Genomic DNA, 20,956 nt, shown 5'->3' with positions numbered 1-20,956 from the left:
ATCACAACAGTAAATCCGACCAAAGTTGGGGTATTTTTCAAACCCTTATCCCCTCTTTTATCTTTTGGTACTACTAATTAGGTCAAAATTTAAACATCTATTTTATTTTTTTAATTAAAGAAATTATACCTATATATCTCAAGGACCAATCTTCTTATACGTATTTATTTTGAGAGGCTCAAGAAATCGGCTCTCCTCTGGTTATACAAATAGTGTGAGCTCACAAGATTTCACTCTTTTTCTCTTTGTCTTCTTTATTTATGTCTCAACCCAACAAGCGATCTTCTTCCCTCAGTACACCACCACCATCTCCACTTTCCCGTTCAATGAAGAAGGCCAAGTCTCAGGCCGCAGCTACTGATGACAACAAGAATGGCCAGCAGCAGCACAAAGTCGAATCCACAGACGAACCTTGTGTGTCCATGATCCAATATTCGGGTGGTGGAGTCACTTCCAATTTGTCTCGAAAGAAAGCTACCCCTCCCCAGCCTCCTAAGAAGCAGCTCGTCATTAAGCTTAACAAAGGTATTCTCACTTCTTCCACTCATTTTTTGTGTTACTGTTTTTTTTTCTTTCCTCCCGTACATTTGGGGGTTTTTCGAAATTATTTGAATTTTCATGACCTGGATTGAAGCTTTAATTTTGTAATTTGGGTTCGGAGAGTTGATAGGGTAGTTTGGAGGTTTATAATTGAATTAATGAGTGCTGAATTTGGGGGATTTGGAATGGATTTTGAAAATTTCCCCTCGCTGGACTGAAGAATTTGAGCTGTTCTGGTGTGTGTGGTTTGTCGTCATTTTAAATGTAGCATTTTGGGAGTGAGGCATTTGACCTGAAATGAACGGATAAGTATGATTTTTTATCTGACTCCATTGTTTAGCTGTATTTTTAATAGGGTTCTGATTCTGACTGGTTAGGGTGGAGTGGAATTTGTGGGTTACAAGTGGAAAATTGATCCTAATTGATCGAATATCATGGGCAAGAAAGGGAAAAGGGATTTGCACCTGAGAGTCATAATTATTTGTGCAAGGGGCCATAAGGAATGTGAGATTACTTGAATATTGGGAGATTGAATTCAATGCTTAAAGGGAGCTCTCATATTCAACGAGAGAAAACAGGATTACGAGCAACTATTGTTTGTTAGATTTTGGAGGTTTTATGTGTACTTATACAACAAGATTTGTTTTTGATAATTCTACGGTCTTGGTGTGTATTAGAAACTTTTTTGATTTTTTTAAAAATTTTAAAATATACCAAACAACTAGTCAAAGTAATAGAAGGGCTTGGGGGAGAAGCTCATACCTTGCGATGCAAGCTGTGCTTGAGGTGTGTTGCTCAAGGCTCAATGGAGGTAAAGGTTGCGTGCAGTGTTACTTATACGACACTTTGGTGTAGGAACCAAAGTGGTGTAAAATGCATTCATGATTTCCCATGGGCTTTATTTGAAGAGGACATAAGTAAACAATAGCCATATCTGGCAAATTGATGTACTTTTTTTAATCAAAGTAAATGCCAAAATGATATACTCCCTTCGTTAAAAAAAAACGAAAGGGTTCGGAGTAGGAGAGTCTCGTTGATTTGCTTGACACATACATCTTGGGTGCAATTTCTCATGATTTCTGTTGAAAAGAGGACACAAGGTCAAAGGAAATTGTAAATTAAAGATGGATTGACACAAAAATGTTAAATTGTTGAACAGCTTCGTCTAAACTTCTAAACTGGTAATGAAGATACACTTCCATTTAATTATTTTTGGTGTGCAGCATGCCAACTCACGTGCATGCCTGATCATTTCAGCCGAAGTATGTGGAAATATTTGGTAAATGGGTGGTGGTTAGACTTGAATCTAAGAGATCAACTTTTTACTATATTGAACCATGTGAATTATTTTGTCTAAAAGTTTGCGCTATTAGAGATGCAATACTTTTATTTATTTACTTATTTTATTTGTGCAACAAGAAGAAAAGGAAAAAGAGGTTTATGGAGATCAACTATTTGATATTCAAGCGGAAATTTACAGGCTTAATATTGCTTTTGAATTACCTTGGTGATTTTTTTTTTTTTTTGATGTCTGGACAATTCAAAACTAATTTCAACGAGTTCCAGCGATTATAGAATTTAGGATTTGGTGGCTCTTATCTAAAGCTACTATTAAAACTTCTCCATCCTTGTTAGTAAGCCTCTGTACATTAGTCGCCTTATCAGATCTTTGTTTTAATGATGTTATAATAGGAATAGGTTTATGGGGTTTGCTCCCTTTCAAGGTCTCAAGTTCGAAACCCACTGGGTGCAAACAATTTCTGAGGGCCATCGGACTGGGTAAAACCTGAATTAACCGTGGTGCACTGGCGGGAAACTCCTTGCCGAGGGCCTGTGCACCCCCGGGATTAGTCGGGGCTCAAAGAGACTCGGACACCCGGTGCAAATCAAAAAAAAAAAAGGAATAGGTTTATACAATCCTATTGAATAGGAATAGATTTACACAATCCTATTAGAATAGGAATAGGTTTATACAATCCTATTTAGAATAGGAATAGGAATACAAATAGGAATAGGAAATAGTATCCTACTTGGTAAAAGATTGTATTCTAGTGTCTATAAATAGGATCTCAATGTAATAATGTAAAAAACAATAACAATTCAATAATATTCTTTTCCTATATTTCTTACATGGTATCAGAGCCTCTACGAACTTGGTAGAGAATTAAAGAGCTTCCGCTGCCGGCGGGTGGCACCCATATATGCTGCCCGTTTGGCCAATGATTATGTTAGCAAAAGTTGGGTCACCATGCATCATTCTAGTGACTACTTTCTTATATCTAATTTTTGTAGCACCGTGCCATCATTCCGGTGACTGTTTTTTTTCATATTTAATTTGTGTAGCACCGTGCCATCATTCCGGTGACTACTTTTTCATATCTAGTTTGTGTAGCACTGTGCCATCATTCCAGTGACTACTTTTTCATATATAATTTGTGTAGCACCGTGCCATCCTTCTGGTGACTATCTTTTTTTGCATATCTGATTTGCATAACACCGTGCATCTCTCCGGACTACTTTTCATATTTAATTTGTGTAGTACCGTGGATTTTTTCGAACTATTTCTCATAAATGAGTAGCATAGCATCATGTGTCTTTTCAGTGACTCCTCAGATTTGATTTGCATAGTTCTATTCGTCTTTCCGGTGACTCATTAAATCTGATTTGCATAGGGTTGTGCCATCATTCCAACCCTACTCGTATAATTTTTCTTTTTCAGCAGGGTCGTGCCATCATTCCAACCCTATCCATATTATTTATCTTTTTCAATGGGATCGTTCCATCAATTCGAACTATCCTATATTATTTCTATTTTCTAGTTGGGTTGTGACATCATTCCGACCCTATCCATATAATTTTATTTCTTAGATTGTGACCACTTTTAGCCATCAAATCTAATACTTCGGCATATGAGCATGTTCTGGCTAGTTTTTCGGTGACTTGTTTGATATCGACTCGTCTATTGATTTCAACATGATCCATATACTTTATACTAGATTTTGAGCACTTACAATGACCGCTGCATTGTGAAGAAGTCTATATGGAGCAACCACCTAATTTTGTTGCTCAGGGGGAGTTTAGTAGCCTTGTATATTGATTATGTGAGTCACTCTATGGTTTGAAATAGTCTTTGCAAGTTTGGTTTGGGAAGTTCAACACTGTAAATCACTTTGTGTTTTATCGGCATTATGCATCAAATTCAATATTTCATGAGAAAATTAAGCACATTGAGATTGACTGACATTATGCATCAAATCCAGTATTTAATGAGAAGACAAGCACATTGAGATTGACTGTCAATTTTGTGAAGTCGACTGATCAACTTGCAGATATCTCACCAAGCCCCTCATTGGTCCTCGTATTAATTACATATGTAACAAGCTAGGTACATGAATTGTATGCACTAGCTTGAGGGGGAGTGTTATAATAGGAATAAGTTTATACAATCCTATTGAATAGGAATAGATTTACACAATCCTATTAGAATAGGAATAGGTTTATACAATCCTATTTAGAATAGGAATAGGAATACAAATAGGAAATAGTATCCTACTTGGTAAAGGATTGTATTCTAGTGTCTATAAATAGGATCTCAATGTAATAATGTAAAAAACAATAACGATTCCATAATATTCTTTTCCTATATTTCTTACAAATGATAATCCAGAAACTCCCAAGGGTCTGTGACACATGTTTGAAATCCAAAAGAGACTGGATTTTTTTGCGCCTGAAGTATCTTTTCATTTTCTTTCCCATTCTGTTATCGATTTGAAATAAGTACATTTCGGTATCTGAAGGGTTGCCTAAAAGATACAGTCCCTTAGAGGGGCAATTATTTGCTACATTTGGATTTCAGGCTCTGGTAAGTTATGTTTTGGCTACTTATGGTGGTTGGAATCCTTGAATGTTAAGAAAATTATTGAGAAGGGGCTAGAGGTTTCAAAAGATAATTTGGAGCATAACTATGCATAGTTCTGGAATATGCACAATTTGAGAGTTGCATTACATGTTAGGAACCATGAATTGGGACTTCTCATTCCTGTAGGTAATTTTCTAAAGTTTCTTGCTATGACTTGTTTAAGGTAATATGTATGATTTCTGGTTCAAATCCAGTGGAGGCAAAAATATTACTCCCTCCGTTTTTGTTTGGGTTTGACTTGGCACATAGTTTAAGTCTTTAAGAAAGTAAAGAAGGGTAGAGGGGCGGGCCCATTATCCACCAAGTTTAGAAAGCTGTGATTGGTCCAAAGGGCGGGTCACAGACGGATTTTTCGGTTATCAAAAAAAAAAAGAAAAGACTTTTGAATCTCGTGCTCTTAAACTAAAGATATGTAGAATGTACCAAAATGTCCTTTAATATTGTGATCTTAAACATGCTATGGGGAAAGTTGAAATTAAAGAATTGCCAAAAAAGGAAAGAGATATTCTTTTTTAAATGGACTAAAAAGGAAAGTAAAACAAATAAATTGAAACGGAGGGAGTAGGTAATTTCTTCTCCTCTGTCCAAGCCTTGGTGGACGGAGTTACCCGGTACTTGCGTTGGTGGGAGGTAGCAGGTGTACACAAGCTGGCCTGTAAGCCACAGTTATAAAAATAAAACAAAAATAACATTGTGGAAATATAAGGTCAGATAGACCATTGATCCCATATGCTTGTTTCGATTGATGCAAAGTCTGCAAGTGTTACTGTTCCAAAGATTTGATCCAGCGCTTTTAAAAAATAAAATAAGAGGGAAGGATAGATCTGTGGACAAGTTTCTCCCTATATCACTTCATATCTTTAATAGTGCTGGAGCAAGAAATTGTAATTATTAGCATAGAACTGCTATGGGTAAATGTACTACTGTGAAATTAATGTATTCAAAGCAATATCTCATGTGTTCAACTTCTGGCCATTTTTTTTCTTCTTGAAGCTAAACCTACGCTCCCAACAAATTTTGAAGAAAATACTTGGGCAACTCTGAAGTCAGCTATCAGTGCAATATTCTTAAAGCAGCCTGATCCTTGTGACTTGGAAAAGCTTTATCAGGTTCATTTTGTAGCAGTATTTACCTTCTAGTACTGTAGCTTAGCTTCTATATGTTAATTTATTGACTTTACTGTGCTTAGGCTGTCAATGACCTGTGTCTGCACAAGATGGGTGGAAGTTTATACCAACGGATTCAAAAAGAGTGTGAGGCACACATAGTTGCAGTATTGCAGTCCTTAGTTGGCCAAAGTGAAGATCTTGTTGTTTTTCTATCACTTGTTGAGAGGTGCTGGCAGGACTTCTGTGATCAGATGTTGATGATCCGTGGTATAGCGTTGTTTCTAGATAGAACATATGTGAAACAAACCCCAAATGGGCATTCATTGTGGGATATGGGTTTGCAGCTTTTTCGCAAACATCTTTGTCTAGCTTCAGAAGTAGAACACAAAATTGTCTTTGGGCTCCTTCAGATGATTGAGAGTGAAAGGTAACTTAAAATAGTTCCTGGTTGAATTTTATGATTGGCAGTTTTTCCTTGTCTCAATTTTTTTTTTGATATTAGATAACTGTATTCACACCAGAAAACCTATCAGGTGAAAACTGATGGGGTGGGATGTATAACCCCAAGGGGTATCATCGAGACCCAAATCTAGACAGGAAACTTTATGATTGTCCTATGAAAACAACTAAACTATCTATCTCCCCCACTATATCAAAAGACATAGAGCCTCATGCCCAGCTTATCTCTTTGAGAAGTAGCTTCGGTCATATAAGCTCACATGTTACTAAAAGAATTGCTAAGTAGTCTGCCTCTACACTTGACCTAGCCACTACATCTTTCCCTTTTCTTTTCCAAGAGTAGATTTTCTTCAATTAAAACTCTGTTTTGAAGTGGACCGTATATTAGGAGAAGATCCTTCTAAATCTGCATCAAAATATGCCGTAGTGCTTGCATGTCCCCTATCCTCGTGTAATAGACCTACTCCAGATGAGTCTGTAATATACCTTTAGAATTCAAGTAGCTGCATTCTAAAGATTGTCATGGACTCATGGGGAGCTTGGAGAAATTGGCTGACCACATTGACAACACATGAGATGTTGGGTGTGATTGTAAGATAACTGAGTTTAACATTTGGATTCATAGGAGTATCAATTTGTTCATATCCAACATACTGGTTTCTTCCCTTATATTAAAGGCATACTTCCTTTCTGCAATGGCAACCCCACTACTAGATTTTACCAATTCAATCCCAAGGAGTACTTCAGCTTACCCAAGTCTTTTGTTTGAAAGTGACTGTCAAGATGCTGCTTAAGTTGGGTAATGTTACAGTGATCATTACTTGTTATAACAATGTTGTTAACATAAACAACCAAAATACGGTTTTTTTATCCTGTTAGAAGATTTTTTTTTTTTGGACAAAGGTAACTGGTTTGTATATAAATCTTCAGCACTAAAGGCTGAGATCCCAAATTTACACCATGGAGCTACATACAGTTGAGTATACTCGACAAATCTTAGAAAAGAACTAGATCCTTCTTCATCTTACAAAGAACCTAGAATATTTGTATTAGCTATGGGATCATCTACATACTCTGAACTGCACCAATAGCAAAAAGTGATAATGTAGTTTATTTTAATCCTATGTAAAGGACTACTAATTCTCTCATTGCATCTCAAATTTCTCTCTTTCCATATGGTCTACCAATTAACTGCTGGGACAATTCTCCATCTGTTTTTGTCTGTACTACCACTACTTTCATTATTCCAGCTTTCTATTGCCTGACTTGTCTTTTCTGGCACGGTCCAACTTATGCCTCTGAAGCTGGTAAACAAGTTCCAAAGTTGCCTTTAATACTTAGGATAAGGTACAAGTACCCCGTAGACAATGACCGAAATCTCAAAGACACACCATAACTAAACTAAGGTCCTATTACCCCTTGAACTCTTTTTTTTTTTTGAAACTGTTAAGGTTGTATTCTTCAGCATTAAGGGCATGCTGGCCACCACCAAAAAGTGTCAATTACAAACTTNAAACTGGTAAGGTTGTATTCTTCAGCATTAAGGGCATGTTGGCCACCACCAAAAAGTGTCAATTACAAACTTCCTATCAAATCTACAATCTGATCTGTATCTACTATACACAACTGTTTACACCAAAAAAGTAGAGATACTATACAATTCCATTTGACCTTGTGTATGGAATTGGATCTATTGTCAAAACATCTACTGTTCCTTTCCTTCCAGATTGACCACCATATACATTCACCTTTTGGCTTACGTGGCACACTCCGTGACTCTACGTAGTTGAGGCGCGTGGGAGATGTTTGGATGACACGTAAGCCAAAAAGGTGTACAAAAAACAGNGGGGGGGGGGGGTGATAGGACCTTAGTTTAGTTAAGGTGTATCTCTGAGATTTCGGTCATAGTTTAGGGGGGTACTTGTGCCTTATCCTTATACTTCATTAGAAAAATGTTTATAAATCACAAAATGATTAGCCTCACTTCAAGATATGCCAAATTGTTGGACAACGGTGGTAAACGTCCAAATCATTCCCTCGGTGATTGCTCAAAGCCACGAAGAGATCGGCATAGTCAACGTTTTATCCTAGACACCCCTGAGATAAAGATAAAGAGACGAATTGATGCAATCTTGGACCATGGATATGAGTGTATCCCTTTCCCACTAGATTAGCTTTAAGAAGAGCAACCTTGCCCTCAGGTCCCATCTTAACACCCAACAACACTCCACTGTTTATTTGCTTTGTGATGAAAAGCTATCTTACAAAGAGCCATTATCATGAAGAGCCGTTTTTTCCTCAATTATAGCCTGATGCCAGTTGATTAGAGTCTTAGACTGTCTGTCGGTAAGATGGTTGGTCGGATATGACCTCACTTGCTGGTTGGTGTTATGGCGACGAAGTGCTCTGCTGAGGTGTGATGTTCACAGGTTTCTTTCAGTGATGGGACACTTATTCTGTTGAGATCGCCATTGGATGGGCTTCGAATATAAGTGAGGGATGATGGTCAGGGATCGACTACAAGTTGATAATTGAAGAACCAAATCTTTTCTTCACAGATTTTAGATTTATAGATTATTTTTTGGACTCTGAAAGGAGAAGTGTAGAGGATTAAGATAAGAAGAGCTTCTGAGAGTGAATGACTTGATTAGGTATCTAAATAGCGTTTACAGGAAATCTAATAAAGGAATACATATAGTTACCACCCTCCATATTTTATTTTTTTTTGATTTGCACCGGGTGTCCGAGTCTCTTTGAGCCCCGACTAATCCCGGGGGTGCACAGGCCCTCGGCAAGGAGTTTCCCGCAAGTGCACCACGGTTAATTCAGGTTTTACCCAGTCCGATGGCCCTCAAAAATTGTTTGCACCTAGTGGGTTTCGAACTTGAGACCTTGAAAGGGAGCAAACCCCAAGGCTCAAGTCAGGCCAACCCCTGAGGGTTCCACCCTCCATATTTACTGAACAATTTTTGGAGTTTATTAGTTCCCTTGTCTTAGATTGACTCACTGTAAATGGATTCCTGTTTTTTTTTTTTTAAAAAATCCAGTTTCTTTTGTCAGTTTCTCTTTCATGGTAAGTTGTAACTATTTATCTTCTTGATGCCCTTTTGTGAATGAAATACCTTATCTATAAAAAAACACTATTTTTTTTAAAAACACTGCAAGCACTCTTTAGTGGGGTCCACAATAGATCATGTTAATGCATTTAAATGCCAACTCCCTTAAGAATATCTTATTACGGGTAATATGTAAATGTAAATATTTAGTGTTTTAAGATGTAACGTGTACCAATAGTACCAATTTTATTTTATTTTTAAAAAGATGTTATGTGTACCAAGATTTTTTGGAACCGACAATAAAGGGAAGAGCACCAAATAAATTGGGACAAACGGAATACTTTTTTATTATTGCAACATTGTAATGGACGTCGGGTCTAACTCAACCCCAAAAGCTAGCTCAAGGGTGAGAATTGCCCAAGACCATATAAAGTGATCAATTTATCTTCATCCCACTGATGTGAGATTCAACACCCCCCTCACGCCTAGGGCTAAACATCTGGGGCATGGAAATTTGATATGGGGGCCCAACATCGGTATATCATGAAGTGGGATACTGACTCTCTGATACCATGTTATGGACCTTGGGTCTAACTCAACCCCAAAAGCTAGCTCAAGAGGTGAGGACTCTGCCCAAGACCGCATGAAGAGATCAATCTCTCCTCATCCCATCGATGTTGGACTCAACAAACATTTTAATGCTTAATTAGTAAAGTGAGGTCTTCAAGTTTCTTCCTTTGTTTATTTTCTTTGTTCATTCTGGTGTAATTCTTCCAGATTAGGTGAGGCAGGTGATAGAACTCTTCTTAACCATCTTTTGAAGATGTTCACTGCCTTAGGAATTTACGCAGAGAGCTTTGAGAAGCCATTTGTTGAGCGCACTTCTGAGTTTTATGCTGCTGAAGGTGTCAAATACATGCAACAGTCAGATGTTCCAGATTACTTGAAGCATGTAGAGGTGTGCTTTCTCTGCTTCCTTTTTCCCTATCTTTTTGTTTGACCTATTTTTTCTTCCTCATGGTAAGTATAATTCATTCAACCCAAAGAACTGAACTTACTGTTTTCATAGTCAAATGAATTATTGTCTGACCATGTTTTTTGTTCACGCGGATCTTCAAAACATTTTATTTGTACATTGAAATCTTTGGTTGGTTTCTCAAATCTACAAATGTGTTTCCAAAATAAATTCTATTTGTGGAATCAAACTGTAGTTGGTCAATTTAACCTCCATTAACCAAGCAGGTTATCTTTTTCTCATATAGATGGCATATATTATTAGTTTAAGATATTGTTATGCACTCGTGCCTTTTGATTTTGCTATGATCAAGTACCTGACTGGTCCTTTTTCGCCTTGCAGGTAAGGTTGCATGAAGAACATGATAGGTGCTTACACTACCTGGATGCAAGCACAAGAAAACCACTAATAGCAACTACAGAGAGGCAACTTTTAGAACGTCATATTTCTGCAATACTTGACAAGGTATTTATGCTGAGGTAACTGTAACAACTATAGAGTCAAGTAGGGGGATGCGGACAAAGTATTCTTATGGGAGGCCTGTAAAGAAAATTAAGTTTTAGATGAGTTCCAATGATGCATCAGCTTCAAAGTGAACAATGTAGATAAAGTTCTCGGAAACATTAACGGTGTGGTGTTAATTTCTTTTTCAAAAAAAAATAAAATTAACGGCATGATGTTAATTTCTTTTTCAAAAAAAAAAACAAAACATTAACGGCGTGATGATGAGCATTTGAACAATTTATCCCCGGTGATATTAAACGTATCAATCCAGAAGACTTGGTAGGTAGCATAGGTGTGAAACAAAGAGAGAGGACAGGCACAATAGGATGAGGTTAAGAAGGAATTCGCATGATTGAGATGTTGTAGAATTCCAGTATTTCCTTTATAGGCCAAAGATATCATGGACATGTCAGGATTCCTGAAAATAAAATGGATAGAAAAACGAGATGTTATTAGGTCATTTTATTATAGTATATTGAAAATTATTCTATTGCGCAAAATTGATGAAAGGGGAGTCAACATTTTCCTATTGTTCAGTATGTATTCCTAGAGCACTTATTTCCCTTGACTAGTATAAGTGAAGCAATCTTCATAACTGAGGAAGTGAGAGGGAGAAGAAAAACATTGTTGGTGTGCAACAGTAAGAGCTGTTTTCATGTGACCAAGTCACAGGTTCAAGCTGTGGAAATAGTTTTTTGTAGATATGCAAGGTAATGCTGTGTACAATAGACTCCATGTTGTCTGGTCCTTCCCAGGTCATAGCAAATAGCGAGAGTTTAGTTCATTGAGCTGCCCTTTTTTAGTGTGTAGAATTTAGGTGAAGATATGGGCCACTTACTTCTGCATTGCAGACTAGCACACCGTCTATGTGACATCACACTAAATGAATATCATATACAATTGGCCATACCTGCCACTGTTTAAGTGAAGTATGGCTATTTAGCAATGGATTCAGAAGGAATAAAGGAGAAGCATGGTGTGAGAAGTAGTCCCTTTAGCACCCATGTGAAAATAATGGAGGTAAAGTAATAGGAGTGTCGTTGAAAGGAAGGAAAACTCTTTCGTACAAATAAGGTGGACATTCTATCTCCTTTTTGGGCAATTATGAGATTGTGGATAGCATATATAAGTTGGGATCAAAGACACCCATTTTTTGTTTAGATTCTTTACTTTGTCTATATCACTTGTATAGTAGGGACTTCCTCCACATATTAATGAAGTTATTACTTTACAAGAAGAAACTTTTCTATTCCCATGTAGTTATGGGCTGCTGCTGCAATCTGTATGCTTCTTCTTAATTGTGTTTTTCATCTCCAGGGTTTCATGATGCTGATGGATGGAAAGCGTATTGAGGATCTTCGAAGAATGTATTCACTATTCCCTAGGGTAGAGGCGCTTGAATCATTGAAGCAAACTCTTAGCTTGTACATCCGAAAAAATGGGCAAAGCATTGTGCATGACGATGAAAAAGATAAAGATATGGTATCTAGCCTGTTAGAGTTTAAGGCATCCGTTGATACTATATGGGAAGAAAGTTTTTCTAAAAATGAAGCATTTGGCAACACTATCAAGGATGCGTTTGGACATCTCATAAATGTCTGTGAGGTACAGTTGTTCAGTTGTTAACACCTGCCTTGTTATATAGCTTTCCAACAACTAGCTCTATCCTTCACGTATCTGTATTCATGATTATCTCATGCATTCTGTATATTAGCACTGTCGGTGTCACTTAGCGAGCTGCTGTCTAAAGGAATTTAAGTACTCCTGTTATTTGAAGTGAATGACCTATTATATTGATACCACACCAAAACAACTGAATGGAATATTTAACTGATCCATTCCAGATCGACTGAGTAGGTAGTGAAGTTGTAATGACTTGGGTGTTTGCTCAATTTTATTTACTCTGTGGAATACCTTAAATACATCCCAATGTCTGTAAGATTTTGGCAGTATGTCTTTTTTCCCAAAAAAGAACTAAAGAAAGAATGAAATATTTGTATCACCTCACTGAAATAATGCCTCATTTACCCTTTCTTTTTCCTTCTGATTTGTTGTTTCTGGAGTTGGCCGGGTTAGTATGGGAATGGAGAGAATATAGACCTAATGCATTATTTATGAGAATGATTTATCTCATGTGAAAAGGGTTGCTTGTATCATTGGGTTTTCCTTTCTCTCAGCCCATGTTTTAAATGAAGTACACGTGCTAGGACACTGTTATTGACTGCGTGTTCATTCCCTCATCTCTTTTCACGTGTTAAATGAAGCACACTGATCATGCCAAGGGTTGCTAGAATAGAGTTCTTGTATAATATCACTTCTACAAGTGGGTCCAAAGAAACCAAAGCTGTCGATGGTTTTTAGGAAAAAACAAAGTCTTTTCATCTTTATTCATATCTGTGCAAATCAATCAATCCATGCAAATAGGTGCACTGTTCCAGTTCCTGAGCTGCTGCATGTAGCCTTCTGTACCAGGCATATCTTAATGTGCTATCGACGGATTCTCTCGCTCTTTTAACATATGGCATAAAACTTGAAAATACCTGAACCTGCATCTTACAAATTATCTAGAATTCTCGCTTCAGCCTATAGGACATGTCTACCATCTGGACAGAGCATCTTAACTAGGTCACATCTTTAAAACCATGCTTGCGATATCGTAGTCCAGTAAGTTGGTTGTTCAACTTGCTTGTTCGATAAGATCTGCTATACGGGATTGTGGTAAATAGTAAGCATGTTAGATGCTCTGATCTACTTTAATAGATCTGCCATTCTGGGCAGTTTGTATCCTTTTCATACTTCTTCCCCACCCTGTAAATATTGTCTTCCTGGACCCTTTCTTTATTTGTGGTGGAGGGGCAGATTACTGTTGATGGTTATTTTTTGTTATACAAAATACATTCTGGTACACCAAAGTGCAGTATTTACTCAATTAATTTACAAAATTCATTGGATTGCTTTGCTATTTACAGAATCGGCCTGCCGAGCTGATTGCTAAATTTCTGGACGAGAAGCTTCGTGCTGGAAATAAGGGTACTTCGGAAGAGGAATTGGAGGGTATACTTGATAAAGTCTTGGTTCTGTTCAGGTTTATACAGGTAAGAGGATACAATGAGCAGTAATTGTAGAGAACTTAAGGAATCTGTAGCCGGATTAGCCTGTTTATATTGGACAGGATTTGATACTTCCTGTATATCGCATATGTGAGATATTGCTTAGTGTATGCTATCATCTGTATGTAGGGTAAGGATGTATTTGAGGCATTCTACAAGAAAGATCTAGCAAAGAGATTATTGTTGGGAAAGAGTGCTTCAATAGATGCAGAGAAGTCCATGATCTCTAAGGTCATGTCTCTTATGTGTAACTTCTGCTTTTTCTTACTTGGTTTTTATTGCTGTATACTGAGTCTTTTCGTTATCGTGCAGTTGAAGACTGAATGTGGTAGTCAATTCACTAACAAATTGGAAGGAATGTTCAAGGTATGGAAGGATATATGCATCTCCCGTCATGTTTTTCGAGGTTGAAATATTAGTGGATCAGGGGAAATAATTTCCGTTCCTGGTTTCTGCTCTGCCGAAAAGTGGTTTTCATTGAGCATCAGATAAAAGTCCATCTATCTTGGGTTCTCAACTGACAGATCTCTACTAGAATGTGAACATCTCATCTTGGCTTTAAATACGTCAGGTTCAGAATAACCTTTGTTTTCTTGAACTAGAATAGATATTGTTATAAAAGCGTGGTAAACTGAGTTCTGTGTACTAATGTAACTGGAAGGGTTAGACTGGTTACCCATAGTTTACCAGAATAAATGTATCCTATAGGCTCTAACTGGTTTTATTATACCTATTCTAGAGGTCTAAAGTGTCCTTTGATATTGGATAATAAATTTGGTATTTTTCTAGATTTCATGTGGACTTGCTGTTTTTAATCAGTGACTTTGTTGTTGTAATCTTCGAACCCATTATCCAGGATATTGAATTGTCAAAAGAGATAAATGAATCCTTTAAGCAATCTTCTCAAGCCAGGAAAAAACTCCCAACAGGAATTGAGATGAGTGTTCATGTATTAACCACCGGGTAAGTTGCTTATCCCACTAACCATTCCATTACTTTTTCAAGCTGAAAAACTTTTCTCTTTCTTTGTTTTGCATTTTGATTGAATTTAAAACTCATTTATACTGTTTGACATGCAGGTACTGGCCAACATATCCGCCCATGGATGTTCGGCTCCCCCATGAACTCAATATCTATCAGGTTTTGCGCCAATTTTACTTTCCATTTAGGTCATCTTCGCGCCTCGAGTCATGTTTGTGTAAACTACACATGCCCTTATACTTGGATCTGTACTGCAGGATATTTTCAAGGAATTCTACTTGAGCAAATACAGCGGTAGGCGGTTGATGTGGCAAAATTCTTTGGGACACTGTGTTCTAAAAGCAGAGTTTCCCAAAGGCAAAAAGGAGCTGGCAGTGTCTTTGTTTCAGGTTTGTTTGCTCTTTCACTGAATGTATCAGAGATACTTATCCTCCTAGCCAACTCTATCACATATGCAACAGATGTCTAAATCGTCTGCTGTTTTTTTACCTATCTGTTCGTTCTGCAGGCTGTTGTTTTAATGCTTTTTAATGATGCGGAAAAGCTTAGCTTTCTAGATATGAGGGAAGCAACTCGAATTGAGGATAAAGAGCTCAGGAGAACTTTACAGTCTCTTGCATGTGGTAAAGTTCGTGTTCTCCAGAAGGTGGGTGGTCATTAATAGGTAGAGATTGTTACCTACTTCATCACCCCAAAATTAATAAGACGTATTTAGTTTTGGAAGGCCCATTCCCAGCTTTTGAAGATTGATTGGTGCATTGGAAACAAAACTAAGATAGTTACTCCATTCCAAAGTGAATAACATGGTTTGGACCGGGAGATTCAAACAGGCTTTTATTTTACTTGAATTCAACATTGATACATTTTGAAAATAAACTTTGTCGCAATCAGAAAGTTTACTGAAGTACTATAAAATGATATTTTTAGGAGGTAGCAAGTAACTGGTGGAATTAGTCGAGGTACGCGCAAGCTGGCCCAGACACCACCGCATAAACAAAAAAGAAGCTATATTCAAATAAGTTGTCATGAAATAGGATGTAGTGAATAGAAACTACGTGAAAGGTATTACAATAGACAAGACAGCAATATAATTTGAGTGTTTCTTAGTAGACAATTTTGTTGAATTTTTGAGAAGAATAAAATGATTGCCCATTTTGAAATATTGAGAATATAAAACAACAACAACAACAACACACCCAATAAAATATTGAAAATATACTATCTCTTATAATGAATGTCGTTCTGGTTTCAACCTTTAGCTGCTGAAAAAAATAAGTTGTTTTACAGATTCCAAAAGGAAGAGATGTGGAAGACGGCGATACCTTTGTGTTCAATGATCAATTTACTACTCCACTCTATCGGATAAAGGTACTTTGAGAATGCTAATGCTTCAACTTCTAAGAAAGAGAAGAACAATGTGAGGTTGTTTCAAATGATACTGACATGTTTCTTAAGTTAAAGTTTGATTGGTATAATGGGATTATTGGATTGCTATTATGCATAGACATATAAATGGTAATCCTTTATCCATGTGTACAGGTAAATGCCATTCAGATGAAGGAAACAGTTGAGGAGAACACAAACACCACAGAAAGAGTATTCCAGGACCGGCAATACCAGGTTTGCTTTCCTATTTCCTCCCCTCTACTCTTGTACGTTCGGTTGAACTTTCTGTAACCTGTTTTACCTGAGAAAAAGTTTGTCTTCTCTTAATTGGAGTGCTTCACAACTTTGTGTAATAACTAATTTGAAATTGTTGATTGATATCTTTTTGCTTTTTTTTCCTGCTCTGATTTCCTGTTGGTAATCAACATTTCTGCTTCCTACCAGGCCATAGATAGTTGGGGGAAAAAATCAGATTCCTTGCCTGGTCTTGGGCTGAAATCACTCTAGGAAATGATATTTTCTTTTAACATATAGGTTCTCGATATCAAGGGAAAATTTCAGACTAATCCTCTTTTTTGCTGTTGACATAATCTAGTCTTCTGTCTCCACTTCGGCAGGTTGATGCTGCTATCGTTAGGATAATGAAGACGAGAAAAGTGCTGAGTCATACCCTTTTGATAACTGAACTCTTTCAGCAGGTAAAGTTATTTCTTAACTTAATGTATCACAGATAATTTTTGAATCTTGTTTTGGGGAAATGGATCTGGTGCAAGCTCTGAAGACGCATGAACTCCACACTAGACTTCTAATTAAAACCTATCAGTTGTCCATATGGGTGTCTTGCCTTCCAATTGAAACAGAGGATTGCATTTAGTACCAGTACAAATAGTACTATCTCAAGTTCCTTCTTGACAAACTTCAATAAAGCAATGAATTTAAGTACATTTGGAATCATTTAAGTGTTATCAGGATACACCTCTATCATGTTCTCAAAAGTTTGTTGTGGTTTTTGAAGGCAAATAATTTATCAACAAAGCATAATAGTAATATGATGTTGAGGAGAAAACCTTCTATTTGGGGCAGAAATGAAGAACAGAAAATATCGCTAGAATTATTAGGCTGGGATCCTACACCATGAAAAGGCTACTGCTCTTTGACTTGCAAAGTAGTAAATACCGTCATTACAGTAGAGTAGACAAATTATAAATTTCTTAAAAATGTACAACACTAATACTTAAGAGGAGAAACAAAGAGACCAAAACAGTTGATTGTCTTGCTGAAGTTCTGATTACTTTTCTCTACCAGGGTGTGCTATTTAACCCTCCATTTTGTTCCATTTGTTATAAATGTTGAAATCATAAACTCTAGATCCAATTGATTGTAGCTGGCTTTTGTATACCAGCACTAAAGATTGGACAGAGAGAAGATATAGAAATGTTGTCAATTGGCCTCAGTGGTTGATGATAATGCGAAATTCTAGACTATTTGATTAAGATAGGAATTCCAATTCATGTACACTTCAAACAGCAATACTACATCTATGAATGCCACACACACCGGTTGAGGCTCTGCTAGTTGATGTGTCAAATTTGTGATTTTCATAACTGAGCAAATCTTGTGGAACAAACTGCATTCCTTGCCACATTCTGATTTTGAAATGTTGGTATCTATGGAGAATATATTTTAAAGTATTTAACATTTAAGTGTATTTTGGCTCCTCAGCAGTGCTTTAGAAACGAGCTACTCAGATGCAATTACTATAATATGGTAGACACATAGACATAGTTTGGTTATGAGAATTCTGATCAATCAGAAGTTGCTAGTAATAATGCTTTGACATTCAAAGCGTAATTCGATGTACCATGTACTTACCTTTCCTCAGAAAAAGTGCAATTCAGTGTACCATGGTTTTTCCGCCCCTGACTCTGTTACATATTTGTGATGCAGCTTAAATTCCCTGTAAAACCAGCTGACTTGAAGAAAAGGATTGAAAGCCTCATAGAAAGGGAGTATCTGGAACGAGACAAGAACAATCCTCAAGTTTACAACTATCTTGCCTAGAATGTTCATGGCATAAATTTTTTCTTGTAAATGACTCGAGTTGACTTCCATTCTCAGATTCAACTGTAAAGTTAACGTTTATTTCATATAGATATATGTACTCTTTTGAAAAACATGAACAAGTGCATCTTTCAATAGAAAAGAATGTGCATTATGGCAAAATTGTTGTCTTGCAGGTTTCTATCAGCAAGTAATTGAACTTTTCCGATCCTACCTTCTTTTTTTGTTAGTTAATACGATTATACCGGGTTCGAAAACATGAGATTTTTGGCTTCGCCCTATCTGATTACTGTTACATTGCGTAGTCTTTCTTTCATAAGTAGTTCCTAGGATGTCTTCCCAAACCAGGTTAGCTGCATATACACTGAAGGAACTAAAAAAAAAAGAAGCTGGTGTTTTTAAAAAGTTTCTTCTTTATTCCTTTCTTGGCTAGAGCATCTGCCACCTTGTTCTGCTCTCTATAGCTAACCTATGGACCTCCCAACCTTCCTATCAGCAATCTACATTCATTATATTTGAGGTTTCCATTATCATGCATTGTGACAACCTCTTTTAAAATAGCTTAGAGCTAAGGGAACAACGAGTCCAGGCAAAATCTTGTGGATAGAATACGCATCTAACTCAGTTGGTCCATACAATCAGAAAATTTTTTTTGTTAGCTCAATTGAGAAGTCTTACTCCATAACTTGGAGGGAACCATTGCCTGACAAATGGTTGGAGGTGCAAAATAGACCCCATTATTGATTGAGATCTTGATAAGGTGAATACCCACTCTATTCTTATTTTAATGTTGACCTTTGTACCAGTTAAGTGAATACTACACCAATATTTAAAAGATCTTTCATATGTTTTAATCGAGTATTTCAAGAATGACGGTTTGGAAGAAGGTAACCTAATTAGAAATTCTGATTCATTCAAAAACGTCAAGAATCAAACAACTTCAAAGCCAATATCCGAATTTCTCAACAAACTGTGTCATTCTCCTCTTATAATTATACATAAAAAAAAATAAAAAAAAACATATTACAATAGAGGAAAAGGCCAACACCCAAAACACAAAAGCATCTCTAGTTCGATTTCCCCTTGTAAAGAGGGGCAATACAATCAAGCAAAGTAGGAAAGAAAATAGGTAATGATCAGACAATTTTGACGGGAGTAGAAGAATCAGAACCCAGATCGGAGTCTTGAGGTGCGTTTGCAGTTAAAGGTGCCCGGATACTGTCTTCATCATCTGGGTCATAGTCAGGATTGAGATTCTGGTCAATGGCTTCTCGACCCTTTTCAAGACAAGGCTTGCAAGCCATTTCAATGGTGATCCAACCGAGAATTACGCCTGCAATTGCTATCAGTGCCGTTGTTAATGCCCCCATTGCCCTGTGACCCCTCAATCCCTATCTGATTTTTGAGATTTAACAATTGAAGAAGAAGAGTTCACCAGTAAGAGCAACTCACGCAAAGTATTTCTTTGGTCCAGATCCAGAATGGGTCTTTGTTGGCATTTATTTGACCTCGTTTCTTACCATAAATAGATTTTTCGTTTAGGAAAATGTTTTAATATTTTAATTAATTCTTTTCTGGTAGAAAAGGTTTAGGACTCTATAAATATAAGTTTGTTCCTTCTAACTTAATTAATATTCACAATGTAGTCCTAGGGTTTTGAGAGTTGCGGTTATGGGAGAGAATTTTGTGTACCTCCTTTATTCCGAGTGAATTGGTTGAGGTTATTTCTCTCTATATTTTATACTCTCATATTTATAGCGGATCATGTTTTATCAAGAAAATCCAGTCAAAAGGAGAGATTTGTTAGGATTTTGCTCTGATTTTCTTACCTTATTTGAAATTTATTTTTTCCTAAAAGAAAAGACAAAACATTACAATAAATGTTTTTAATTTTCATGAAAGGAAAATATATTTTTCTTCTATATTTGATTTATTCTTTTCTTGGAAGAAAAGTTTGGAACTCTATAAACTGAAGACTCCTCTTCTCATATCAAGAACAAAAAAAGAGAATTCACAATGTAGTCGTTTAGAGACTTTTGTTTATGGGGAGATTTATTCTCTCAACAATTTTAATGTTTTTTTTTATATTAGTTTTCATATAATAATATTTTGATTTTTAGTATAAGTTTTTGTTATCTGAATTGTCAACCATATGATTTGCAATTGTAAGCTTCCGCATGACGCCTAATCACTTTCAAACCCAACAAGTGGTATCAAAACCATGGTTCAATGATTGAGCCAAGTTAGAGATGGGTGTTCATCTTGGTGGGTGTAGTTCTAGCCGCAACCTTTTTGACAGTAATGAAGGTTGGAGAAATTGTTTCGGAGAGGTTCTCTGTGTCGAGACGTAGATTTGATGGAGGAGATTATGGAGAAGAGATGCAAGATCCTAAAGATTATGTGAAGAAGGTGGACAAATTTATTTTGTCAAAAATTCAAGCCAAAGGGGAGATTTGTTGACATTTATTTGCCCTGATTTCTTCTTTTAGGAAAATGTTTTAATATTTTAACTAGTCTTTTTCTTGTAGGAAATGTTTAGGACTCTATAAATATAAGTTTGTTCCTTTTAATATAATCAGCATTCACAATGTAGTCCTAGGGTTTTGAGAGTTGCGGTTATGGGGGAGAATTTTGTGTACCTCCTTGTATTTCGAGTGAATTAGTTGAAGTTGTTTCTCTCTATATTTTTTACTCTCATATTTATAGTGGATTGCTCATCTCCTTTGTGGACGTAGGTCAATTGACCAAACCACGTTAAATCTGTCTCTTTTGGTATATTTCTCGTTTGTCTTCTTACTTATGGTCTTTCGAGGTTT

The 20,956-nt window shown here is 36.7% G+C and overlaps 2 protein-coding genes across 2 annotated transcripts; one reads left to right on the top strand and one right to left on the bottom strand.

The window, feature by feature from the left end:
• The first annotated feature begins 205 nt into the window (after nucleotides 1–205).
• LOC125848023 (cullin-4-like) lies at nucleotides 206–18,316 on the top strand. Its single transcript, XM_049527799.1, has 17 exons — nucleotides 206–525; nucleotides 5,453–5,568; nucleotides 5,649–5,995; nucleotides 9,861–10,041; nucleotides 10,441–10,563; nucleotides 11,920–12,207; nucleotides 13,572–13,697; nucleotides 13,842–13,943; nucleotides 14,025–14,078; nucleotides 14,569–14,675; nucleotides 14,792–14,852; nucleotides 14,951–15,082; nucleotides 15,202–15,339; nucleotides 15,981–16,061; nucleotides 16,233–16,313; nucleotides 16,697–16,777; nucleotides 18,027–18,316. The coding sequence occupies exons 1-17, from the start codon at nucleotides 261–263 to the stop codon at nucleotides 18,138–18,140; spliced, it is 2,397 nt and encodes a 798-aa protein (XP_049383756.1). The 5' UTR covers nucleotides 206–260; the 3' UTR covers nucleotides 18,141–18,316.
• A 782-nt stretch (nucleotides 18,317–19,098) lies between these two features.
• On the bottom strand, nucleotides 19,099–19,598 carry LOC125848512 (uncharacterized). Its single transcript, XM_049528396.1, has one exon. It carries the CDS (start codon nucleotides 19,508–19,510, stop codon nucleotides 19,277–19,279), a length of 234 nt encoding a protein of 77 aa, XP_049384353.1. The 5' UTR covers nucleotides 19,511–19,598; the 3' UTR covers nucleotides 19,099–19,276.
• Between the last annotated feature and the right edge of the window lie 1,358 nt (nucleotides 19,599–20,956).

Source organism: Solanum stenotomum, chromosome 12 (assembly GCF_019186545.1).
Source record: "Solanum stenotomum isolate F172 chromosome 12, ASM1918654v1, whole genome shotgun sequence".
NCBI lineage: Eukaryota > Viridiplantae > Streptophyta > Magnoliopsida > Solanales > Solanaceae > Solanum > Solanum stenotomum.
This window is presented reverse-complemented; position numbering and strand designations above follow the sequence as displayed.

What these genes read in the sequence shown, in the direction of transcription:
- LOC125848023 (XM_049527799.1), top strand. Translation starts at nt 261, where the DNA reads ATGTCTCAACCCAACAAGCGATCTTCTTCCCTCAGTACACCACCACCA. An exon ending in ACTTGGAAAAGCTTTATCAG is followed by an intron (nt 5,569 to 5,648) that starts GTTCATTTTGTA and finishes TACTGTGCTTAG; the next exon opens with GCTGTCAATGACCTGTGTCT. An exon ending in TCCAGGACCGGCAATACCAG is followed by an intron (nt 16,314 to 16,696) that starts GTTTGCTTTCCT and finishes CCACTTCGGCAG; the next exon opens with GTTGATGCTGCTATCGTTAG.
- LOC125848512 (XM_049528396.1), bottom strand. Translation starts at nt 19,510, where the DNA reads ATGGGGGCATTAACAACGGCACTGATAGCAATTGCAGGCGTAATTCTC.